The sequence below is a fragment of the Gekko japonicus genome, unplaced genomic scaffold (genome assembly GCF_001447785.1).
Source record: "Gekko japonicus isolate JY-2015 unplaced genomic scaffold, Gekko_japonicus_V1.1 scaffold422, whole genome shotgun sequence".
NCBI lineage: Eukaryota > Metazoa > Chordata > Lepidosauria > Squamata > Gekkonidae > Gekko > Gekko japonicus.
This window is the reverse complement of record NW_015174855.1, coordinates 718488-745178: the sequence shown is the minus strand read 5'-3', so window position 1 is coordinate 745178 and position 26691 is coordinate 718488. Positions and strand designations below refer to the sequence as shown.

At 46.5% G+C, this 26691-nt stretch overlaps 1 protein-coding gene across 1 annotated transcript in view; it reads right to left on the bottom strand.

The window, feature by feature from the left end:
- Positions 1–25162, bottom strand: part of FAS (Fas cell surface death receptor) — a 29152-nt gene extending 3990 nt beyond the window's left edge. The window contains exons 1-8 of the mRNA XM_015424616.1: positions 24894–25162; positions 20231–20399; positions 14023–14157; positions 10979–11090; positions 8639–8703; positions 6317–6394; positions 5330–5385; positions 4280–4304 (exon numbers count right to left, since the gene is read on the bottom strand). Of these exons, the coding sequence (XP_015280102.1) occupies positions 4280–4304; positions 5330–5385; positions 6317–6394; positions 8639–8703; positions 10979–11090; positions 14023–14157; positions 20231–20399; positions 24894–25013 (760 nt within the window). The 5' untranslated portion in view covers positions 25014–25162. The remainder of the gene's footprint in view (positions 1–4279; positions 4305–5329; positions 5386–6316; positions 6395–8638; positions 8704–10978; positions 11091–14022; positions 14158–20230; positions 20400–24893) is intronic.
- Between the last annotated feature and the right edge of the window lie 1529 nt (positions 25163–26691).

Genomic DNA, 26691 nt, shown 5'->3' with positions numbered 1-26691 from the left:
CTACGTCCCAATTCCGTAGCCAAGTATTGCGCCTAGCTGTGATGCTGCATGCAATACCTCTAGCTGATTGTTGGACGGCATCAAGGGTGGCATCCGCCACAAAGGCCGTGGCTAGTGCAATCTTTTTTAGTTCATCTTTAAGTTCCTTCGGTATGCCACTATCTGCCTTGGCCAGGTCTGAGGCCCATGCGTAGGCCACCCTTGCAAATAGGGATCCTGTAACTGAGGCTCTGAGAGCATTTGCAGACGCTTCAAAATCTCTCCTCAGTGCTTGCTCAATGCGCTTGTCAGTGTTGTCCTTAGGAAGACCATCCGCTCCCACGGGAAGTACTGATGTGGATACCAGACTGTTAATAGGATCATCCACTGCTGGAAGTCTGGGCTTCTTTGATGCCTCTGGAATGAGGGAATAAAGCTTTCCAAACACAGGTGCAGAAGCATTGGGCTTGGAAGGATGTTCCCACTCTGCCTTCATCACTTTATAGAATGCTGCTGGTAAAGGTACTCCTGTAGGTTTAAGATGAGTCTTAGGCATGGTTTTATCAGAACCTACAGGAAACTCTGAATCCTCTTCTTCCTGTTCTTTTGGTGTGTAGGATAACTCCACAGTTCTAATAACCTTAGGCAGGAGTTTACTATAAAGCTCTTGAGGGAAAGCCTAGACTGTACTACAGGGACAGCCTGTTCTTCCTCATCTGAAAGCTCACCCTCTTCTTTAGGAGACTCAGAGACTGCAGAATCAGAATCAAAATCATGGCCACTCATCAGAGGACTATGCTGTCTATTTGTTTTAGTATCCTTTTTTCTGCTTTTATTAGGAATAGACTCCTCCAGATCACTGGACAGGTGTCTTTTGTTTCCTAATATGCTCACAGAAGATCCCTCTGCTGCACTAGCCGCACTCTGGGATTCTTGCCACAAGGCTCTAAATTCTTTTTTCATCTCTAGTTTGATCCAAGATAGTAGATTGGCTTGGGAATCATCCCCAGCAGAGGTTCCAGTGTAAGAGGCTGTGGACTTAAGAGAATCAGCCAGATCAAATGTGCAAGTGGCCTCCTGCAATCCCTGGCCCGAAGACGTCCCTGCCTTTTCAGCCATTTTGTGAAAGATCTGAAAGTGAAAGTGGGCAGGATCACTCAAAATGGCCGTTTCCCGCCATTATTAAGTCCCCACAAGAAGGGTGCTTTCCCTTTCCCTCTGAACGTGCTAGTCCCTAGGAAAAGATTTCCTTGGTCGGGGGGGGGAGTGGGAGGGAGGACATAGAATCCAGTCCCAACCAAAAAGAAAGACCCCCTTAAAAAACATATGAAGCACCAACAGAGGGGGGGGTTCTTCACAGAGATTGGTTACATCTCAGACCCCCCCCCCCGAACTCACATTCTCCTGACTCCACAGGTCTCTCCCAATAGTAAGCTGCAATGGGGATGAGGGGAACCAGGCAAAGAGAGGGAGGGGAACAAGGGGGTGTTAAAAACGCTGTCCTCCTGTAGTTCCCCTGCCCCCAGGAACGATCTTACCGCGTTCTGAAGCGACCGGTTCCTCCTTCCTGCTTCCCCCGACGTTCTCTGCAGCGCGGGGAAAAACAGAAGGACACCGATCGTCTTTCTAGGACTCTGCAGCAGCGCCGCGTTTCTGCCTTCGGGCACGACAGAGCCTCTACCATCACCCTCTGGAGCGCTCTGCTACCTGCAGCCTCCAGGAAAAAACTTAACCAGTCCCCTCGGGTTTGAAGCTAGGCGCGGGAGATGTTGCGGCGGCGCTGTTCCCCAGGGATCTCCCAGATCCGCATCCGCCAAAGCCTGCAAGCCGCTCCAGCGGCCGATCGACAGGAGGGGAGGGGAGGGGCGGAGAACAGGCTAAAAAGGTCCTCTATCTGCTCCTTCCCCCTTTTCTTCTTTTCTTCAAATTATTTTCCTGTGACCAGTGTGCTCCACAGAGTACAGTCTGCAGCTTCCTGCTCAGAAGGCAGGGCCGGAAAAAACTGGGATGCAGGACCACAAGCCCCTCCCCTCCATGACCAAAAGTGTTTGCCGGCCCCGTTTATGGAGGAGAGGAGCTGTTACCCAGGAGTAAGGAGTCTGGAGGTGTTAAGTCACTCACTTAACAAAGCAGTTGGACAGTGATTCAGCAAGAACACAACTTTATTCTTCAATTCGAACACAACTCCAACACGAATCAACATCTGATAGCCAGAACAGCCTTTACATTGCAGCTGTCCTACTTTTAAACATTCCCAGCTAATGGAGCCACACCCACTGTACAAATACCAACCAATAAGGTTGTTCACATAAGGACCAATCACGGATGTTCCTGCTCCGGGAGCTTACTTGAAAGTGATTGGTTAGGTGCTTCCTGGGCTAGTAACACGATTGGATGGATTTGGATCCTAGCCCAGGACGAAGCTTTACATTACACTTCAATTAGATGTTTCACAACATATCATGCATTCAAGGCAGCTTTGAATACACTACAGGTGGACTGCCCCACTCCTGGACCACCAGAGAAAATAATTTCATTTATCTTTTATGAGACTTTTATACTGCCCTCCCCACAAGCGGGCTCAGGACAGTTCACAACACAACTATAAAAACATATAAATCAGAATAAATTGTCTAAAATACAGATCTAATTAAACTTAACCTTGACTCCAACATGGTGCCTTAATATAGTTCTAGCCCCTCCCATTTGTAATTAAAAATTAACAGTTAACAATGGGGGGAGGGGAGCAGAAGCAGTTTGCAAGGCAGATCGTTGTTAATACTATTAGCCCTTAAAACCGTTAAAAACCGTTGCTGTCCACATCTGTATGCTTGGTGGAACATCTCTGCCTTGCAGGCCCTGCAGAATTGTAATAGATCCTTGCAGGGCCCTGATGTTAGTAGGCAGAGAATTTGCCAGGGGCTGGGATCAAGGACTAAAAGCTGTACCTTCCCCTTTTCTTGCTGCAGACCCCTGCACTCCCTGAAAAGCCACTCCTGAGGGAACTTTGGGAACAGTGCAGGATAGAATAGAGGGCTGCAGTGGGAAAGTAGAATCGGCACAACCATCCCGCCAGGACTGTTTGGAACCAGTTCAGTATGCTGTTGGTTTTACCATTCTTTACACCAGGCCCATGGCCAGATGAGCAAAGAAGATTCCACAACTTTAAGGGACTGCACAGTGGGGGTGGTGGGAGAATGTTGCCTGTTGTATTTCTCCCTATCACAGTCTTGCTGTGATGGGAGAAACTGCACCCTGCTGCCTTCTCTTCCTTTTGTGCAAAGGTACAGAAAACCGCCCTCACGGTCTTGGCTCGGCAACCCCATGTACAAAAGGCAAAAGACTTAGTTGATCTGAAGAGAAACCAGTTATTCCAAAAGATGATACGAACGTACAGTCTTGTCATGTGAATGTCGCACCTGAGATTTTACGTGGAGGGAGCACAGTGGCATAAAAGTGCTGCCTCCTCATAATAAAGTGATAATAAAAAGGTAAAGGTTCCCTTGCTTGAAAGCCAGTTGAATCCGACTCTAGGGTTGCGATGCTCATCTCCGTTTCAAAGCTGAAGAGCCAGCGCTGTCCGAAGACGTTTCCGTGGTCATGTGGCCGGCATGACTAAACACCAAGGTGCACAGAACGCTGTTACCTTCCCACCGAAGTGGTACCTATTTATCTACTTGCAATTTCTTGCTTTCGAACTGCTAGGTTGGCAGGAGCTGGAACTAGAGACGGGAGCTCACTCCATCATGCGGCAACCCGGTTCTCGAACTGCTGAACTACCGACCTTCCACAGCCTGCAGTTCAGCGTCTTAACCACTTCAGTGTCTCAGAGAGAAGTCTGTTCTCTGAGGTAATAACCTGCACAGGGTGAGCTTTCTAAACTACACAAATTAAAACATTGAGCTGACAGAATCTTGTGAGAGGATTAACATATAACTGAAAAAATATGTTTGAATTGGTCCCTCATTTACGAACAAAGAGTGTAGCTTCCACTTGAAAAAGGTTCATTCAGCAACTTTTCATGCTTCCATCTTGGCTCTCGGAGCACAGAAGGAGTTTTCCAGGAAAAGACAGGAACACATTTGAATGGAAAATGGCCAGCTGGGAAAGAGGTTTTACAGACATCTCCCCCCCCACCCCCACTGTACTGGTCAAGATAGATAGCAAACTTTTATGTTAGTTTTTACATTAAAATAAACATTAGGAGACCACAGGCTGCATCTACTGTGAAACTTGTAATTTGGCCGTAACAGACAGAAATGCACACAAATACTTGAACACTGATTTTTTTTTTCTTTACCTGGGTAAATGAGAGGCTTCAGTTCCTAAGAAAGATAGTGAAATACTGATTAAGCAAAAACATTCCACCTAGTCTTGTTTCTCACTATTAATTTCTTTCTATGACACTGTGAAACTAAGCAACATTAAGCTGCCATCAAAAGCGTCATCTTTCTATCCTATTTCACTCATCTCCTCTGCAGTGTGGAAGATCATGTGCCTTGTTTTCTGACATCATCCTGGAACAAAATAAATATTTACACACTCTGAGTAATTCATATGAGCACAAAACTGACCCTGAGACTGAAAGGGTATATGTGATCTGGTGCCACAAGGAAGTGTAGGGTTCCCTCTAAGCTGAGTTAGTGTGAGCTAGCTCAGTTTTTTAGCCTCCAGCTCACAGATTTTTGTCTTAGCTCAGGAAGGATGGCTCCAGAGCAAACTAATGTATGCAGTAGCCAAATCGCTCGCTCATAACTTTAATGCCAGTAACTCAAAAAGTTGAATTTTTGCTCACAAGACTCCACAGCTTAGAGGGAAGCATTCTCTCTCAACTTGCATGAGAATTAAAAAAACAACACCACCATTGATGTGTCAACAGCTGGCCAAAATAGGTGATTGATCAAGCGGCTTCATCTTTTCATCAGAGCAGGTTTCAGTGTGTGAGGGGGACCTCACTGTGGATGCAGTTGACAAATCTGGTGGCTGCTCTGTGGCTAGCTGGGATGTGTTCTGAACATACTATGTACTCAGGGATTGGAATCTTGTAATGACTAATGAGCCATGAGTCCAAAAACTTGTACTGATATCAGTGTTGTTAGTCTTTAAGTGGACACTGAACATTCGTTTTATTTTGTGATGATGAACTAACGCGACTACCCCTTTGCAATCCAAAAGTGTAATCTGGCAGTGACTAAACTGATGCAGCTACGCCTACTTTATTGTCACTGCACAGTTATCCGAAACAGCAAAATGTCAAAGTCTAGCAGTGACAATTCTCTCCCATTTATTTTCCCATTATTTCCCTTGATTATGTGATGTGAATTGCATTCATATGAGAAGTGATACACACCACTGGTCTCTGTTCATCGTTGATTTGTTTCTTTGGCATCCAGTTTCCTTTGTGCCCTGCAAGAAGAGAGACCATATGATTTAATACCCACAATAAGTCACCTCCCTCCAGCTGCCAGATTGAGGGGCGTGTATATGGCCATGGGTCCATATAAAGTGACCCAAGAGTTGCCAATATGGGAAATATGTGCCATCACTGCCCAAGCTGTGGAGCTGTCACCTTTAAGGCTTTGCATTGTGGCAAGTTTTGAAATGTACGAGGCAGAATTCGTCCTCCTCCACTAGATTCTTTTCAAGGCCGTGTATGGTTTCTTGCTTTGGAGCCATGAGAAATTTGTATTAGATTACATATCTTTTAAAACAGTTGTTTGGGACTGACTCCCTTGTTGGGAGGGAAGAGGGCTGTAGCTGGCTTGCTGGTATCTGCGCTGAAAAGCCACACACGCTGGCCAGCAACTGAGGAGGATGGAGGGGGAGGGACTGAGGAGGAAGTCCCTCATGCCTTCCTGGCCGTCCCAGCAACCCCCGCCCCAGTTCCCAATACTCAGCCATGGGGCTCCTGAAGGCCTCCACTTCCTAGTCGTGCCTGTCCCAGTGTTGTGGCCAGAGACACGAGGACAGTGAGGGCCGGGTTGCCAGGCCTCTCACTCCCGTCCCACTGACATTGGCAGCCTCTCCCCTCCCCTCCCCCCCCCGTGTCAGGACTGACACACACCTCCCCACTGAAGGGGGGCTGCCTGCAAACCCCCTCCCTCCCCCACCTCATTGAGGGATGGGGTGGAGCAGCATTGGGAGGGGACAAAAATCAGAAATTCTGAATGCCAAATCCTAGATTTTGAGAACATTTGTCCATAAACATTGTTATGGGCATTATAAGCATAATTATGGAGAAAGAGAAGGGAGGAGGTTTTTTTTTTTTAAAAAAAAAAACATTAGAGTTTAGAATGTAAGAGTTGAGAAAAGTTTAAGAAAAGACACACAAACTTACGATATTTCCATCTTATGATGACCGCTACCACAATGAGCACAAGTAGGATGACAACTCCAATTATCCATAGCAAATATTCTGTTAAGAGGAAAAGTTCTATAAGCTAGGCAGAGAAATATCATTAACGAACCAGTGGAAAGCCTCGAGGACTTGCAGGAGGCATCTCCTCCCCCCTCCCCCACTATTTCCTCTTTCCCCCACAGCCTCCCCCCCTTTTCCTCTCCTTCTAGGGCTGCCAACCTGGAGATCTCTTGGAATCACAGTGGATCTCCCAAATACGGAGCTCAGTTCCCCTTAGGGCTGCCAGCTCTGAGTTGGGGAATTCCTGGAGATTTGGGGGGTGGAACCTTGGGAGGGCAATCCCAACAGGGCATAATGCCATAGAGGCCACCCTCCAAAGCAGCCATTTTCTCCAGAGGAACTGATCTTGGCATCTAGAGAGCAGCTGTGATTCCAGATGATCTCCAGCCCCCACCAATAGGTTGGCAACCCTGGTGCCCTTGGAGGGAATGGCTGCTTCGGAGGGTGGAGTCCATGGCATTGTACCCCTCTAAGATCCCTCCCCTTCTCAAACCCCAGACTCCCCAGGCTCCACCCCGCAAATCTCTAGGAATTTCCTAACCTGGAGTTGGCAGCCCTATCTCCTTCCCACCCGACAGCCAACTAGTGTTCCCTCTAAGCTGAGTTAGTGTGAGCTAGCTCACAGTTTTTTAGCCACCAGCTCACACATTTTTGTCTTCGCTTAGGAAGGATGGCTCCGGAGCAAACTAATTTATGCAGCAGCCAAATTGCTCCCTCAGCTTTAATGCCAGTCACTCACAAAGTAGAATGTTTGCTCACAAGACTCCACAGCTTAGAGGGAGCACTGCAGCCAACCTACATTTACCTGCACCTCTGTCTTCAGCTCCCCCCCCCCCAGCCCCTACCTAGGAAAACCGCCCAGTTGTGCGGGGCTGGCCATTGGGCCAGGCCCACTTGCATGATAGGGAACTCTCAAGGACTGGGGGGGGACCTCACTTTCCCTGTATTTCCCCCACACACTATTTCCTCTCCCCCCCAGCAACGCCCATATCCTCTCCCTTTACCTGCCCCATTTTCTCCTTCTCAGTCATTCACCAACCTACCTTTTATTTGCTTTCCATCTTCAGCTATATTTATTATATATTTACCTCATTTATACCCTACCTTTCTCCAAGTGGGGACCAAAGCAGCTAATATTATTTTCCTTTCCTACTTTTTATCTGCACAACAACCCTGTGAGGTAGATTAGGCTGAAAGTGTGTGACTGGTCCAAAATGAACTTCTGCAGCAAGACAGGGATCCGAACCTGGGTCTCCCAGACCCTGCTCTGAAGCTCCAACTGCTTCACCACACTGGCTATCATAGGGTAGCTGCTGTTGAACAGCAGCAAGCGGCCAGGCCTTGTTGAGTCATACAAAATCCAGTGGTATCAAGTCACCCAGAAGGTGCTGCCAGGCCTCAGGATGACAACCTCCAGGTGGAACCTGGAGATATCCCAGAATTACAACTGAACTCCAGACAACAGAGATGATGGCAAAGAAGAGTTGGCTTTTATACCCTGCTTTTCTCTACCTTAAGGATTCTCAAAATGACTTACAATCGCCTTCCCTTCCTCTTCCCACAACAGGCACCTTATGAGGTAGGTGGGGCTGAGAGAGTTCTGAGAGAACTGTGACCAGCCCAAGGTCACCCAGCTGGGTTCATGTGGAGGAGGAGTGGGGAATCAAACCCAGTTCTCCAGATTAGAGTCTGCCATTCTTAACTACTATGCCACGCTGGCTCTCAGAGATCCATCCCCCTGGAGAAAAAGGCTCTCTGGCATTGTATCTGGCTGAGGCCTCTCCCCTCCCCAAACCCTGCCTTCCTCACTGGCCACTGTGAGAAACAGGAAGCTGGATGAGATGGACCCTAGATGTGATTCAACAGTGTTCTTTTTGTGATCGTAAGAGAGAAATATTTCTTGTGCAAGGCATAATTCCTAGAATTCACTGTTGTTCACAGATGGCCATCGCTAGAGACACTATCCGAGCAAAGAAACTGTTATGCTCCTAAATGGGCTGACTTCTGGCAGCCAATCAAAATCACAGCCATAGGAGAGTCTTGGATTGGCTAGCAAAGGGTTATTTTTCAGCACGTCATTTGTTCACATGGCCATGGTAAACTGGTAGCAAGGATAAAAGTTTGGAATGGCCGGCTGGAAGAGGGTGTTTTTATGTGTATGAATTTAGCTTTCTACAGATCTGAATGCAGTTCTTCCCCGTAATCATAATCTGAGGTTATTTCAGAGGTTTTGACACTTACGTTTTCTTCCACAGATGGTGTCACTGGTTTGGTTGCATTCTTCTACAACTATGCCATTTTCACATCTAGAAGAGAAAAAAAAATGTGAAAAGCCATTATTAGAAAACAATGAAAAGACTCAACAACTGTTAAAAATAAAAAAGTCAGGATAGATCCATACACTTAATGAATTTCTGATACACTTCGGTTCTTCAGTTCAGCTGAGCCAAATGCCCGTGATATTGCAGTGTCAGAGTCAGGGCCAAATAGGACCTTGGGAAGGTGTACGTAAGTTTAGAAGTGCTCCCATATGAAGCCTTCCAGTCTAGGTCTGCCAACAAGGCCCTCCTCAGGGATCAATTTCACATTCAGTTTCCACCTCGTGTTTATTTGAAACACCATTATTAATTTAGTAAATGCAGTTTCCTCAAGGAGGAGAGGGGTGGCATGTGAAGAGAGGGAATAGTTTTCACACACACACACACACACACGCTGCTGTTCTCTCTTTGAAAAAGTCAATCCTAAGGCTACTTTTTACTTCCATAGGGTGGGGGTGGGATACAGATGCCTGAAAGCTTTCCTCAAGTAACAGTAATTTGTAGTCCCCCCCCCCAGCAAGAAAATGGCAGAGGAGCAAATAGATTGTTTCCCTCTCTCTCCATGCCATTCCCTTCCTTGATTATGAAATTCTGAATGTTGTTTAAAGAAGAAGAGATTGGATTTATACCCCGCCCTTCACTACCCAAAGGTGTCTCAGAGCGGCTTACAAACTCCTTTCCCTTCCCCTCCCCACAACAGACACCCTGTGAGGTAGGTGGGGCTGAGAGAGCTCTTGACATAAACTGCTCTTTTTCAAGAACAGCTCTTATCAGAACTATGGCTTGCCCAAGATCATCCAGTCAGGTGCAAGTGGAGGAGTGGGGAATCAAACCCGGTTCTCCCAAATTAGAGTCCGCGCACTTAACCACTACACCAAACATAATCCTGGAACTGATTGTAATATGTACTTGAACCCTCCGAATGGCCTCTCAGGTTGTGGCAAAATTGGCAACCTCTTCTCAGTAGCTTCCCTTGAACGCTCCCTTTCCTTCATCCTTTGCCTGTGGTTAGAGATGTTTTCTTTTTTCTCTGAGCTGTCTGCACTAGAAAGTCTCTTAAAGTCTTTATTCTTCTCCATAGCAATGTTTCTTAGATAACAGGTCTGAATTTTGAACTTTTCATAACGTGTTTCTGTTCTCTTGCTGGCTATTTGTGAGCTACTTTGTGAGCAGTTATTCCTAAGGCCGCATAAACAGATTGCAAATAAATGCATACACGGCTGACCTGCAGTTCAGACTCTAGCTCAGATTCTCTGTGGTACCAGGCAGACTGGCATCTATAGCCATAAGTACGCCACCTGGTGTTTGGAAATGAGTACACATTTTTCAACCCCAAATCTCTCTTCCCAACCAGGAAATGAAGATTGGTGAACACCGTCCACTCCATATAGTGCTTATTCTTCCTCTAGTATTTATTCAGCTAATGATATTCCCATAAAGAATAAACATTGTGGTGGATCCCATGGAAAATAACTGCTAATGGGAGGGGGAGGCAATTCTCACCCATACCCCCTCCTGTTGCAAACTTCCGGTTTCCCCCATCATGGCATTTCTGGAGGTTCCCGGATGGAAGGACACACCCCTGATGTGTGACAGCTGCTGGCAGAAGCCAACCTTCTGGGCCATCCTTAAGAGGTCGTCTAGTCCAATGCTAGATGCCTCTGAACTTGTCACCACGGAAATGAGGCTCCTTTGAGATCTAGATCCAGAGGACTTACAGGACCCAGAACAGGGGTGGAGGGATCCAGAGGCTGTCCGGTACAAGGAAGACCCCCCCCCGTTAGATTCTGGGCTGTTCCCGCATTCTCATTTTGCTCGCTTGTGTGGTCCCTGCTGCTTTGGGGTTTTGCTTCTGTTCCACATGTGTTGTATTCCCTCTAGTGGTGGATTCGATATCATATCGCTTTATTCCTGGCATATCTCCCTGCAAATTTAAACTGCAGTTTATGCTGGACATAAAGGGATGTAATATTGAATCTACTACTGGAGAGAGCAAAACTCATGTGGAACGGGGGGGTGGGGGAACCCTAAAGTAACAGGAACACTCAAGAAAGGAAAACGAGAATGTGGAAAAGCTGTCTGAGACAGAGTGGGGGGGGGAGGAAAAGTGCCTAGGCAGAGCAAACCTACCTCCCCTCCCTAGCTGAGGCCTCTTATGGGGAGTCAGTGGGGCAGCAGTGCCTCGAGGGGATGGCTACAGTAAGCTCCGCTCTCCTGCATCCCCCATAATCCTTCGTCTTCAGAAACTGTACAGGCAACTTACTTTGAACATGGATCACAGTGACGGCATGGTTCCGAGGAATTGCAAAAAAAGCCATGCCTGCACCTGCATTTTACATTCTGGGAACTGTTACAGGGCTTGTCCACTTCGAAACCTAAAATAAATTGAAGTGTTTTATCAGATTATTCTTTTAGAAAGGACTTGGCTACTTCTCTTGGGTAGGTTCTGAAGGCTCAGAAGCATCTGACACACCTCAGGAAAGCCAGGATATCCTCAGGTCTCACTGAAACCAGAGAGACTCGGACAGTGTCTCATATCTCACTGATGGCAAAGAGATGGTAGCATGTTTGACTTTCTGTAGACCGTGCACACTGTGCTCTGCTTGAGTATGTAGGGTTTTGTATGTTTGCCACAATTGTCCTTATTTCCAATAAATAATAAGATGCTTTGACCATATGAACTTTTGTTGGCAGGGTGATGTCTCTACTTTTTATTATGCTGCCTAGGTTTCCCATCGCTTTCCTCCCAAGGAGCAGGCGTCTTTTAATTTCATGAAGCAGTCACTGTCTGCAGTGATCCCAGGAACGTGAAATCTGTCACTGCTTCCACAACTTCCCCTTCTACTTGCCAAGGAGTGATGGGGCCGGATGCCATGATCTTAGTTTTTTTGATGTTGAATTTCAAGCCAACTTTTGCACTCTGCTCTTTCACCCTTAGCAAGAGGCTCTTTCTCCACTGGAGAAGGAAATGGCAACCCACTCCAGTGTCTTTGCCAAAAAAAACCCTATGGACAGTAACAAAAGGCTAAAAGAAGAAGAAGAGATTGGATTTATACCCCGCCCTTCACTACCCAAAGGAGTCTCAGAATGGCTTACCAACTCCTTTCCCTTCCCCTCCCCACAACAGACACCCTCTGTGAGGTAGGTGGGGCTAAGAGAACTCTGACAGAAACTGCTCTTTTTCAACAACAGCTGTGCCAGAATTATGACGCCAGAAGATGAGCCCCTCAGGCTGGAAGGTGTCCAATGTGCTACTGGGGAAGAGCAGAGGGCAAGTACAAGTAACCCCAGAAAGAGTGAAGTGACTGGGCCAAAGCCGAAAGGAATACTCATAGCTATTTACAAAAAATGAAAACAAGACATAGAACCTGGTGCATTAACTCCATTTTGGAAAAAATACCATATTATTTATAACTCTAAAACACTGGGAGAAAATTGGGTGAGATTAACTTCATCCATATTCAACTGCTAAAAATCTCTCTTGCTAACCAGAATTGGGAAGGAAGGTTATTTTACCAAGCAGAATGTAAACCCCTGACCTTCTACAGAGGCTCCCACAGTTTATGTGACTTATTAACAGTTCCAGTGGTTCAGCCTCTCTCTTTGAGCAGCCAGAGAGAGCTGATGGAAGGTTGAGAGGGAGATTTGAAAAACAGAGTGGGGGGGGGCACTTAGCAGCAGAGAGAAGCTGACAACTTAAAGGATGAGGTGAAAAGGGTTTTTCCTGACTGTGGGGAACTCTATAGCACAGCTGCTTGGAACAGGCTGAAAATAGTAAATCTGTAACTAAAGTATTCCAGTTGTAGGTATAGGACCTCAGTTTAAAAGTTCAATGGAACTGAAACGTCATTTCTTTGACTTTATTTTCCTCAGTGTTCTGTTCTTATAAATAATTGACTTTACTTTCCTCAGTTCTTATAAATAAAAGTGTCTTGTTTTGGTTAACCCTGTGGGCTGCGTGCCTAAGGGAAAGAAGCTCGCACACACAATTTAATATCTCGGTCTACATACATATATTATAGGATATGAACGAATGATGGCAGCACCTGACTGAAACAGTGTTTGAGCTCCAACCCCAATAGCTCTGTGTGAGGGAGGGCTGACTATTAAAGGGGGCTGGGCCTACCCTGTCTGTGGAGGTCTCTGGGAGTGAGAGAGACGACCTGAGGTGCAAGATCATTATGACTCTCTCTAGACTTCAAAAGAGACAAGAAGAGTGGCGAATGTGCTGTCCTGATTTACCTGTAACCTGAATAAGAGAGGTTGTAGAGCTTATGGTGTGGTTATTTAATGTACTACTATACAGGTGGAGCACAGGTGGAGGCAAAGAGGCACTCCTACAGGGCAGCTGATTCATTACCTCACATCAGATCCCCCAGAGAGAGAGAAAGAGATCTTGCACCCTCCAGGGGTTTTTGCCCAATCCAGCAGTAGCAAGCTGTCTCCTTCTGTGTCTGTGCCTTGTCAACCTCCAAATGTTCCTCTTTCTTTTCACTCCACACCCATCTGTCCCCTCCTTCCAGCTAGATGGAAAGGCAATCTCTTCCAGGTCTGATTGGCACCAGAACAAAACCATTTCCCAACAATTAAGAGCCTTTGAATATCTTTTTTTTGTAGTAGTAGTAGTCAAGTTGCAGCTGACTTAAGGTGGCCCTGTAGGCATTCAGAGGTGATTTGCCATTGCCTGCCTCTGCGATCACAATCTTTGGCATAAGGAATTCAAGTAAATGCTAAGTTCATTACAATACCCATGTATCTCTTTCTTTCTCACTCTCTGCATGTGTGTCACTTCTAATAACAAACTTGATGGCAAAATTCCTATCACTAAGGCAATAAAATGTGGTTACCCACACATGAAACACTGGTTTCTGCATACTCAAGGGATTCCTCGGGCATGCATAAAAATATTAGTTCCTCCCTACCTTGAACTGTAAGATAACAATGTCTTTGAAACAGTGCAAGAACACCACCGTTTCTCTGAAGTGAGATCGTGTCATTAGTGCACACTACAGTCCATACGGGCTTTCCATGCCTTGGAGATGGTTTTGCCTTTAGCGTACTGGGAAAGGGCAGCAGCACAATGCCACGGAGGCAAGCAGAAGTGCAGGCCTGACTCTGTGCCATAGCAACACTCATGGACTGTCCCGCCCAAGCTCAGGTACATCACAGACTTCTGTTCTCTGTACAGTTTACGACACCCTGTTGCAGACTGACCATCCATGCCTTAAGCATCCTGCAATGAAATGCACTTAAAATGTTTCCCCCTGTACCTGATGTTGTAATAAAAAAGATCACTTTCAAACATACCATGCTCTGGGTCACAAAAGCTGCACCGTATGCATTTGGAGAGGTAATTGTAATCATCCATGTACTCTTTTCCTTCCTTGCATTTTTTACAGATTGTTTTAGTGGATGTTGTACAATTTTTGTCTTTAACATAACCTGCAAATAAAGTTAAAGGATAAGAGGGGGTCAGTATTATATGATCCCATTGGACATACCAGATTTCCTAAATCATTCTTACTCTAGAAAGAATGTACCCAAATGCTGGTGGGGATAAATAGATATCCGTCTATATATAGAGAGGCAGACAGACAGACATAAATTGTTCTCCTGTACTATAAAGTTCAACGTTTGAGTCCAAAGAACCTTCGTTCCCTGCACCCCGTGTTTCACATGAGCCTTTTGAAAAAGGCCTCTTCCCCATCCCCTTGGGGACCCGCGCAGGTCTCCCCTCCTCCGGTCATGGTGGACGGGGAAGAACATTTTGAGATTGCTCACATCCTTGATTCCAAATTGAAGCGTGGTAAACTGTTTTACCTTATTGAATGGGTGGACTTCGGACCCCAGCATCAAGAATGGGTGGAAGAAGGGGATATTCGGGACCCTTATTTGCTCAAGGAGTTCCACAAAATGTTCCCAGGTAAACCGGGAGGTCTCCCGCCCTCCCTGGGAGGTGGGGGGTAATGTGTATTTTCAGGCGGGCAGTATGTCAGCAAGCTGCCATAGAGTGCTGTGTTGTTTCTTGCACCTTGTCTCCTGCCTTTTCCACCCCCCCCACCCGTGTGAAGGTATTCACTTAGGCTGCTTGCTAGCTGCTTCTGCGGAACTGCTCAAGGTCACTCATCTGGAGGTTGTAAGGGAGGATGGCATAGCTTGGCGTATTGTGTATCCACTGCATGGGAACTAGGCTGGTGTTTATGTTATAGAAGCGTTGTGTTCCCAGGAGTTTAGGCGCTCGTTTTATGCACCTTCCCGCCAGCGGGAACTGGGCTCATTGGCTCTAACCTGGTTCAAGTTTCTTTATTATGTTATCCCTGGAGGCTTGTAGACATTCCTAACAATTCATGTGTTCCTGATCTTACCTTCGCCTTATAATAAACCTGACTTTGATTAATCAAACGTGGATTTATTTTGAGTGCAAGGGGAAGCGGACTTTTCCTCCTTGCTCCTCCTTGCCAAGCCCTTCATGATGCTTGAGGGAGGTGTGTCACTTCCCATCCCCCTAAGCCACAGGGTCTATGAGCTGAAGATAATGACACCACTCAAGGGCTTTCTGTCCCAGGTCCCCGAAGGCAGTGAGATCCAAGGCCTGCTCTGAGGCCTTCACCATCCAAATGATGCCCCAGGGTGCTCAACTAAGCTGTACTGCATACAATTCAAGCAACTTGATCCACACTGCCATAAGGGGAAAGCAGCTCACTTCTTGGTCTACCCACCCCACTGGCCCCCGATTGAGGCCATGCTGTAGATCCCCCCAGAAAGCCTTGTGGCCCTCATCCACACAGGATCCTGCCAGCCAAATCAGCAAGGTGTTATACCTGATCCCTCAATCCAGGCAAGATTGGTACACCCTGTCTTTGCTAAAATGTCTCCGCCAAGCTCTGTGATAGTCCCTGTAAACCACAGAAGGCCCCCAAATCCAGTGTGGCAACACTTGCAGCCACTCCATGCCAGACTCCCAGAAGTCTATTGAGTCTGCTCTGAAGGGCAGGGAGTCTCTGGGTCCTCTTCTTGCTTGACTCTGCAGAGCAACTTTTCCACCTGGACAGAAAACAAACCATCTACAAGACTCGAGAAATCAAGAAAGGCTCAAAATTCTTTTCCTAATCAACCCTTCCCCTTGGAAGCGCTAAGTTGTTCACTGGGAGGGGGCCGGGCTTGAGCTTGTGCTTCCAGTGGAGAGGCTGCTTTGTGGCTAGCAGCAAACATAGCAGCTATTCCTTTTCTGTTTGAGGCAGCAACTTAAAGTCCCAAGATTTCCAGAAAAGAAAAGATTCAAGCAAATGCACACCTGTGTGCTACCAAACAGAAAAAGGAAGATATTTCCTTTCCCGTTAGCTTGAGATGCAGACTTCACAGTCACACTGAAACTGCAGTGAGGTCCCTCTTGTTAATATGGAAACTGATCTATGGTAGATCTGATAAACAGTCAAGCAGAGGTTAAGCAGGGACTGGCATCAACCCCCCCCAGTTTCCACTGGACAGCTGCACAGATTATGAACAATGGGAGAATTTAAAAAAAAATAAGATCTGTAATATGCATGACTCCCAAGAGTCAAGAAAAGATTCAAGAAAATTCTCTCCTTTGCATCACAAAATACAAAAAGAAGATATTTCCTTCGCAGCCTGATGTACAGACATACAAGTCACGCCGAAACGGTAGCTCTGGCTTGCGAGGAGGTGGAGCGTAATGGCAGGGTCTCAGTTAATTACTCTCAGGATTCCACAAGTAAAGATACATCTGCTCCAATTCTGACATATTTATTTCCTTCACTATGGTTTCCCCTGGAATTAAACCCAAACAAATGGTAGCCATATAAACTAAGCTTGTTATTCCTGTTTGGTCTTTGAATCTGTTAAACATCTTCATTATGCTGTATGCTAATTTACTGCTTAACCTCTACCTATATGTATGGACTGGTAATTTCCATTTCATCGTATCTGAAGAAGTGTGCATGCATACGAAAGCTTATACCTTGAATAAAACTTTGTTGGTCTTAAAGGTGCCACTGGACTCAAACTTTCTTCTGCTGCTTCAGACCAACACGGCTACCCCACCTGAATGTAGCTCTGGCTGTAAACCATCACGGGCAGTCAACTGCAGGGACAATCAAATGGGACTCGCTTCTCTACCAAGATTGCTTTTCTAAGGCATGCATCCTAAGGCAAGCTTCCCAGCTCCACGTATGGATCCCTTTGCATTTGGTTTGGAAGAGAAGCACAGGTGTGCAGAGCGGACTAGGAAAGGATACATAATCATGCCCAATAAAACACAAGTGATGCCATCATACTCATTCCCCCTGATTAGCCAGATTTTTTGTTGTTGTTCAGTCGCACAGTCGAGTCCGACTCTTTGCGACCCCATGGACCAGATCACGCCAGGCCTTCCTGTCTTCCGCCGTCCTCTGAAGTTGGCTCAATTTCATGTTCGTTGCATCTAAGTATCATAGATCTAACTATCTCATCCTTTGCCGGCCCCATCTTCTTTGACCTTCAATCTTTCCCAGCATCAGGGTCTTCTCCAGTGAGTGCTCCCTTCTCATTTGGTGGCCAAAGTATTTGAGCTTCAGTTTCATGATCTGGCCTTCCAGGGAACAGTCAGGGTTGATTTCTTTTAGGATTGACTGATTTGATCTTCTTGCAGTCCAAGGGACTCTCAAGAGTCTTCTCCAGCACCATAGTTCAAAAGAATCTATTCTTCGGCGCTCGGCCTTCCTTATAGTCCAACTCTCACAGCCATACATGACTACTGGGAATACCATTGCTTTGACCATGCGGACTTTTGTTGGCAGGGTAATGTCTTTACTTTTTATCATGCTGTTTAGATTTGCCATCGCTTTCCTCCCAAGGAGCAGGCATCTTTTAAATTCATGGCTGCTGTCACAGTCTGCGGTGATCTGGGATCCCAGGAACGTGAAGTCTTGGTTGGCGGCGGCAACGGCGGCGGATGAGATATCGGCTCTGAGATCAGAGATCGGAGGTGGCGTGGTGAGATGGCGGCGGCGAGATGGTGGCGGCAGCAAGCTACAGCGATCGACACGGCGATCCCTGGTGGCCAGGAGAGAGGAGGGCATCCAGGCGGCTGCTGAGACGGGGCACGATGATGACGTCAGATGCTGGCGCAGCGGAGCCAGAAGGACGTGGCTGGGACCAGCAGATGATGCGAGTCGTGCACCCCATAGGAAGAACTATCGCCGGACCGTGGAGCCCGCCGGGACGAACAGAATGCCAGCCGAGTGAAGTGCCGAAAGCCGAGGAACGAACATCTCAAACCACCACCACAAAGGGTGCTGATAGGTAACCCTACCCCATACAACTCTGTGGCCCTAGTTAGGGAAAAATTAGTGTGACTAGCACCAATTGTAAGCCACCCTGAGCAAGAGGCTCTTAAGATCCTCTTCACTTTCTGCCATTAGAGTGGTATCGTCTGCATAGCTGAGGTTGTTGATCTTAATTCCCGCTTGTGATTCATCCAGGCCAGCATTTTGCCAGTTACCGTGATAATTATTTTATCATGCTCATTATCATTATTATTTAACTTAAAGCTAGAGGCCTCATCAGCCAGATCTGCCACAGGTGAGATCTCCTAGAGAGTTCACTCCCTCTAGATTAGTTCAGCTCACACTCGCTTCCTCCTGACTGGCTCATTATGTGGAAAACTGCTGATCATATTATCATTACCATTTGACCAAAGCTAGGGGCCTTGTCAGCCAGGCTAGGCATTAGATCACTTAGGAAGCACAACTTAATCCTTTAAAAATTACATATAGGAGACAGAGTGAAAGAAGCACTGAAATCTATTGCCATTCTAAATCCCATGGTTGAGGGCTACTGCCTAACCAACCATGCATAAAGTACACCTCCAGGCAGAAAGCCTCTCTCATAGGCAGCCGTGTGAAATGGTACCATTGCCCTAGTGCAAAATGGCTACTGTCATCGTCAATTAATAACTACTATTAATTAAAGTTAGGGCTAATGCAGCCAGCAGTCTTGCACCTGTGATCTCTTAGGGAGCAACCCAAGCCAGAAGCCGGATATCCTGCACTTGAGATCTCTAAGGGAGCAAACCAAGCTTGCATCCGGGGTAGCTCATTATTTGAGGTTATGTGGTTTGCACTGTACACCGTGCCATAATTATATATTAAGTACCACTGACTTGAGACGTTTGCCTTTAGGTGGGAACATCCAACGTATAATGCTCCTAGCAAAGAGGTTTGCAAAAGATGCTGGAAGTTTTCAAGACACCAAAGGGGTCTTATTGGCAAGACCCATTAGGAGCACAGCCCCCACTTCAAACTATGCAAGCCCTGTCGATAAATTATATAAACTGGCCATAGCTCTCACAGGCTTGCTACCAGTTGCAAGCCCACCTTAGCTCTGTATCTTTCTGGGTGCAAACAAAAACATCACAATAGTCACGGCAAGGAAATTTGCCAACTATACCAGTGCGGGTTTTTTCCTACCTATCCCACCTGCAACCCTGGATGCCTCAGACTGAAACTGGGATCCCCTCCCCTATGCAAAGCAGCTGCTCTGCTGTTGAATCCAGACTGAAACTGGCATCCCCCGATGCAAAGCAGCTGCTCTGCTGTTGAATCAACCCCCCAGGCTAACATGCAATTCTTCCGCCTGAAAGAAACTTGTAGTGCCTTGTTAGGACTATCATCTATCTACTAGCTGCTGAAGGTGATGGGCAAACTACTCCACTCACCAACAGCATTTACCTTTTCCACCAAAACGTTTGTAAGAGCAAGCTGTGTTTCATTTATTCACTATACTAGCTGATGTACCTACAGTCACTGTTGTCTACTCAGACTGGCAAGTGGCTCTTCAGAATCTCTGGAGGAGGTCTCACATATCACCTACTACTAGTTCTTTTAACTGGAGATGACAGGGACTGCAGCTGGATTGAGGGTTTTTTGCGCACTAGGCGAGGATAGCTTGTGGCGCCCCCCCCAGCGAGGTGTCACGAGGGAGCCCCAAATCCTCCGCATTCCCTTAACTGGGAAAACTGGAGGATCGGGAATACTGCATAAAGCAGTGGCAGGGTTCAAGGTCGATTACTGCTGGACTCTTGCAGTCGGGGCTGTTTCAGATTCCCAGTGATTGACGGGTGGCTGCCACCACTCTCTTTCCGCTGGGCCAGCAAGCTCCCGCTGGCGCCCCACAATTCGCACGACTGAGACCCTCGGAGGGGGAGACGGGAGACACGGAAGGGTGGTGCCTGAGCCTCTTTTCCTGCTGCAGGCTGGCTGCTCGGATCCCTGCTGGCGGTGCTTTCCTTCTGCTCCCGGCGGAAGCTGCGGGCTTCTCCATGCCACTCCTCTCTGCCAAGCCTGACCTTGGAGGCTGCCTGCCAGCAGCCACAGGTAGAGCGAGAAGGATGACAGAGCCCTGGCGAACCCGGGCCACCTCCCACCAGAGGTCCCCAACGAACCCGCATCCCAGCTCTTCTAACCCAGCTCTACACTATCTCTGCTCACCACTTCTGCTAACTTACAATAATACCTACCAGGCTCACAAAGGTCGCAGCAGGTATCTCCTGATCGGTGCTTGCCCGATGGACATACAACATCCCGTTTAGAAATATTTTTCACTTCAGAAAATTTATTATGCACTCTGTGTATCACAGGATCAGAATCATTGACACGACTTGGTCCAGCAGCAATCAATTCAAGTGCCTGTGGAGGGGGAAGGAGAGAAAAAGAGTGTAACATACTGAATGCTAATGTGTGTTGCTTATTCATGTTACGAAGGATAAATAGACACAAATCTGACATCAAGAATTGCAAAACTGAGAAACCTATAAAACATTTCAACCTCCCAGGGCGCTCAGTAGGAGACCTCAAAGTAGATATTTTATTGCAAAGGAATTTCAGAAACAGACTGAAATGGGAGATTGCTGAATTACAAGTTATTACAACACTCAGGACAATGGAACCCCCAGGGCTTAACAGAGATATTGGGTTCTTATCTCACTACACATGCTAAGTCACTCAGTTCTCACATACCTAGAATTAAACTTTGTTGGTTTTAAAGGTGCCACTGGACTCAAACTCAGTTCTCATATCTGTGCTTAACTCATTATCTGTATGCTAATTTGCTGCTATCCACAGGACTTACCAACTGCATTGCTCAGTTACTTATGCATCTTAACTCTAACTAGCCCTTCCTGGCAACTACCCCCCCCCAACTACATGAAATGGCTGAGGAAGGCTTGTTTCAATGTATCCAAAGTAGTGCACATGCACATAAAAGCTTATACCCAGACTTAAACTTTGTTGGTTTTAAAGGTGCCACTGGACTCAAACTTGGTTCTATTGCTCCAGACCAACATGGCTACCCCACCTCAATCTATGTTCATTTTTTACTGATACTATTTTTCTCACTGTTTAACAACACACACACACACACATATATACAAGGGGACCCGCAATACTCACAGGGGGGAGGGAGAAGAGCTCCACGCAGATCAGGAGGAGGAGGCAACAGCAGCAGGTAAACCCTCTTCCCCCCCCATCCCCAGACACCGGCGGCGTGGCCTGAGCGGCTTCCAGCTGCTGGACCCCACCAATCTCCCCCCTCACCGATCTCCTTCCCTCCCCCTCTGGCGGCCGGTCTCCTCCTCCTCTCCCCCCACCTTAGCTCCAGCAGCGAGGACTGAGTGGCTTCTAGCCGCCAGCCTGCCGCAGAGTTCCTAGAGCGGTCCCTGCGCATGCGCAGGGAAGGCTCTTTTACTTTTGGCGGGGATTTAAATATCCCCCCCCATATTTTTTCAACTTTTTAGATTTTTGTGCATACCTGGAGACTGCCCCAAGTGTGCAGGAAAATCTCCCTGCCCCCCAGGTGCCCCCGATGTGCAGATTTAGATATCCGCACGCAGGGGGCGCCTTTGCTATTAGTTATAGATATGGCATAGTGGCTAAGAATGTCGCATTAGGATCTAGGAGACTCAGGTGCAAACCCACACCCTGCTATGGAAGCTTGCTGAGTGACCTTGGGCCAGGCACACACTCTCAGCCTAACCTACTTCACCAAGTCTTTGTGAGGATAAAACTGAGGAGAGGAGAATGATACAAGCTTCTTTGGGTCCCCCCACTGGGAAGAAAAAAGGGGGATAAATGAATAAATGTTATTCAGTTCGGTATTTTATATGTATCATAAACCTTGCTGAATGTCCCCAGTGTGGCAGAGACATATACCTCTTTACTATAAATAAACAGATGAGTAAGTCTATTCCAAAATCTGCAGCTGCAAAGTGGGGGCGGCAGCAGCGTGTTCCCTTCATGGTTACCATCTTACTGGCATTTTACAGAAGAAGAGAAATTTATGAATGGTTGTCAAGATATGAAGGCTGTCTGCGACAAATTAAGGATTACAGGCCTTGCAGCAAGTTTCTACTGAAATAGTAGGCCAGAGGAAGAACACTCCTTTACAAAATACGGTATGACAGAGCACATTTCTGCCCTTCCCCTTGACACCATGTGCAAATGTATGTCCAAAAATTCAGGTGGGGTAGCCGTGTTGGTCTGAAGCAGCATAACAAAGTTTCGGTCCAGTGTCACCTTTAAAACCAACAAAGTTTTATTCCAGATATAAGCTTTCATGTGCAAAGCACACTTCAGACAAAAAAACCACCTTGAATAAAATTTTGTTGGTCTTAAAGATGCCACTGGACTCAAACTTTGTTCAATTGTATGTCCAGGCAAAGTACCCAGGAAGGGAGAACCACAATATCATCAGGATGCAGAGAGAGATTGGAAAGCTTGTCTGTGTGCTACTGCAGATGACGGACACAAACCTGATGTAGATGAGCATTCAGGTCCGTTTACAGAAAAGGGAACACAATCAGAGCTGGGTCAGGCCCTCGATATATATCATTTTAATCTTGAAAATATACAAATAGCCTTCTGTTTTCCAAATGCAGTTAAGGCCAGTAAAAAAAAGGCGAAACAAAACCCAATAAAAACTAAGAAGTGATATTCCTCTGATTTCTTGGGCTTGCTGAATAGCTTGGAGCAATTAGGGAGAATACAGCCTCTACGCTTTTGCCAAGGGCTAAATATTTTTCTTACTTTTTAAAGGAAATCTGAATACTGAGGGAACAGGCTGGGAATACCCACTGGGCACATGGCCCCACCACAGGTCTCTTAGCCTTTCCTTACGTGCTGACACTAAGGATTATAGCCAGCTGACAAAACAAGCGGCAGAAACTGTAGCAAAGCCTCTCATCAGTCAACTATCAGTGTTATTGTGCAAAAAGCTTACCATAACAATAACAACAACAACAAAATCCTCTACCCAATTCAGCTTCTTAATACAAGAAGGAAATGACTGCATTTACAACAATGCATGCACACACTGCAGTTTGTTACTTAATTTTCCAGCACATTTCCTGTAAACAAGCTTGTTCTTATAAACCTTTAACTATAGTACTGAAAAATTCACAACTTACTGAGAAAACTCAGTGGATTCCCCTCCCCACCATGTGATATTTTCTAATTTACCTCCCAAAGTACATGTCTTTACCAGCACATCAATTACAAAGTGTGTTCTAGAATATGAAGCAACTGAGAACAATGTTCTAGGCTGCTTCCACATGGTAACGATTCGCCACTTCTCCACATTGCTTTTATTGCCATAATTTACAGTGGTAATGGAGCATCTATAATATAACTTTTCCTCATACTTTTCTTGCCTTATAGTCTCCCACAGCCAACATTCCACCACCCCCTCCCATCACTGGAGGACACTTTTCGACATCTGAAAAAATTGGCAATTTATATATCACTTAGAATGTCAGACTACAATTTGGGAGACCTGAGTTTGAATCTCCACTCCATTCTGCCATGGAAGCTTGCTGGCTGACTTTGGGCCAGTCCACCAACCCCTAGCCAGTCCACCATCTATAGGGGGCAGTGGCCAGTCACACATTCTCAGCCTAACTTTACAGGGCTGTTGTGAAGATAAAATGGGAGGAGACCCATGTAACCTGTTTTGGGTCCCCATTGGGGAAAAGGTGGGGTATAAATGAAGTATGTCCAAGAATTAAGCCCTTCCAGCCTTTCAAACTTCAAGTGCAAGACTGCATTTTGAAATGTTTCCCATATGGAAAAACTCCATGTATGGAAAAAACTAGCATATTGGAAAGACTTTCTCTCTGGTGTGCTAGTTTATTTCCATGCATGCAACTTTTCATATTTTTAATTTTTTGAAATTAAAATTTAAAAAACAAAACAAAACAAAAACACCATTCTGTCCAAAGATCATGTGATCTTGCTAAGGGATATGAATACTTTCAGTTTACCATTAGTCATAGGTACTTTCTTCCTGCTCTGATTTCAACAGCAGATGTGTAAGGTGACTTCTTGGAATTTCCCTGAGCTAAATCTGCAAAGTAACATTTTTTAAAAAAAAAAATCAAAATGACTAGTTTTGATAATCAATCAACCGTTACTTCAAGTAAGAGCCTCTTGACCCGTCTGGTAAAGAGAGGCTTGAGTGGGACAGAATATAGCTGAAAAGCTTGCCTCACTCCAACTAGTGCCTGAATGTCCATTCTTTAAAAAAAGCAGCTCCACACTTAGCATCACGTTCATACGAACGGCTAAGAGTCCAGCTTTCCCCCCAAGCCCCGCGGTCATGAGAAAAAACAATCGCTGTCGTTATTTGCAAGCACCAGACTTGAGGTATTTCCTTCAGCGGTTGCATCTGATCAGTTAGTTTTCCAAAGCCAAAAGAGGTTTTCCTGATGACAAAGATTCTGACCGTCTCCTCTTCCTGGACAGGACACCTTTTTCAGAATTCTTGTTTCTGCATTCGTTTCCCATGTCCTGACAAGCACCCCCGGAGAGATCAACCAACGGTTTGAGTTGACAGCCTTTAATTGTCTGGCATTTCTCTCCTCTCCCTCCACAGCGCCTTGGAAACGGAAGCGCCGGGAAAGGGACGTCCCTGAATATGAGTGAGACGGCCGGAAGGGGCCATGGAAAGCAACATACTTGCAGGGAACAAAGTTAGAGTCCAGGGGCTCCTTTAAGACCAACAGAGTTTGCACACGAACGCTCACACCTTGAATAAATCTTGGTCAGTCTTAAAGGTGCCGCTGGACTCTAACTTGGTTCTTATTGCTTCAGACCAACACGGCTGCAGTGCCCACCCAGAGCTGTACTTACAGGGAGCAAGGCGAGAAGGGAGACGACGAGCAGCAGCGGCCGCCGCATGTTGCTTCCAGGCCAGCTCGCTGTCGGCAGCCTGACAAAAGTGAAAGGAGAAACGCCTCGGAGAAACGCCATCCTCTGGGGGAGGCACACGCAATGTCAACAGCCTCGACGTGTGGACGAAAGGGTGGCGCACTTATGCGCCTCTCCGAAACAGGACAATTCTCCTCGCTCCGTCCTGCTCGTGATTGGACGGCTGCTCTATCCATTTAGGCGAGCGTGGCCGAAGGCGAGGAAGTTTTCTTAAAGGCGGTAGTTCATGTAACGTAATCCACCGCCGCAACTCGTTAGCGTAATTTATACAAGATGCAGTGATAACTGTTAGCGTGGCAGGTTTTTAGAAAAGAAAAAAAGGCAAAGGAGTGGTAACCACAACAGGTTGGATCTCCATGTACAGGGGGATGTTGTTGTTCAGTTGCACAGTCGAGTCCGACTCTTCGAGACTCCATGGACCAGATCACGCCAGGCCTTCCTGTCTTCCGCAGTCCTCTGAAGTTTGCTCAATTTCATGTTCGTTGCATCTATGACACTGTCTAACCATCTCATCCTTTGCCGTCCCCGTCTTCTTTGACCTTCAGTCTTTCCCAGCATCAGGGTCTTCTCCAGTGAGTGCTCCCTTCTCATTTGGTGGCCAAAGTATTTGAGCTTCAGTTTCATTATCTGGCCTTCCAGGGAACAGTCAGGGTTGATTTATTTTAGGATTGACTGATTTGATCTTCTGGCAGTCCAAGGGACTCTCAAGATGTCTCTACTTTTTATCATGCTGTTTAGGTTCGCCATCGCTTTCCTCCCAAGGAGCAGGCGTCTTTTAATTTCATGGCTGCAGTCACAGTCTGCGGTGATCTGGGATCCCAGGAACGTGAAGTCTGTCACTACTTCCACGACTTCCCCTTCTATTTGCCAAGGAGTGATGGGGCCGGATGCCATGATCTTAGTTTTTTTTATGTTGAGCTTCAAGCCCACTTTTGCGCTCTCCTCTTTTACCCTGAGCAAGAGGCTCTTTAGGTCCTCTTCACTTTCTGCCATTAGAGTGGTGTCGTCTGCATATCTGAGGTTGTTGATCTTTTCCCCAGCAATCTCAATTCTGGCTTGTGATTCATCCAGGCCAGCATTTTGCATGATGTACTCTGCATATATATTAAATAAGCAAGGTGACAGTATACATCCTTGTCGTACTCCTTTTCCTATGCTGAACCAATCAGTTGTTCCATATCCGGTTCTAACTGTCGCTTCTTGGCCCTTATACAGGTTTCTCAAGAGACATGTGAGGTGGTCTGGTACTCCCATCTCTTTAAGGACCTGCCATAGTTTGTTGTGATCCACACAGTCAAAGGCTTTAGCATAGTCAATGAAGCAGAAGTAGATGTTTTTCTGGTACTCTCTTGCTTTCTCCATAATCCAGCGAATGTTGGCAGTTTGATCTCTAGTTCCTCTACCTCTTCGAAACCCAGCTTGTACTTCTGGCAGGGGGATGGGGACCTCTGAATTCCAAGGGCCACAGACAACATGAGGTTTGAATTTCCAAAGGTCTCTGATTATTGGAATGAGACCAGATAGATGAGGGATGTACACTCCAGTAGATGACCTGTGGTCTGCCCCAGGAAGAGGCTTCTTGTTTTGCCATCTATGTGTCAGCAAGCTGCCATTGAGTAGTGTGCTTTGTTCTACATGTTCCCTTATGCTCTGGTCATTTCCCCCCCCCCCCATCAGTTCTTCCTGAGTAGGCGTTTACTGTTTTTGCTTTCTATGCTGC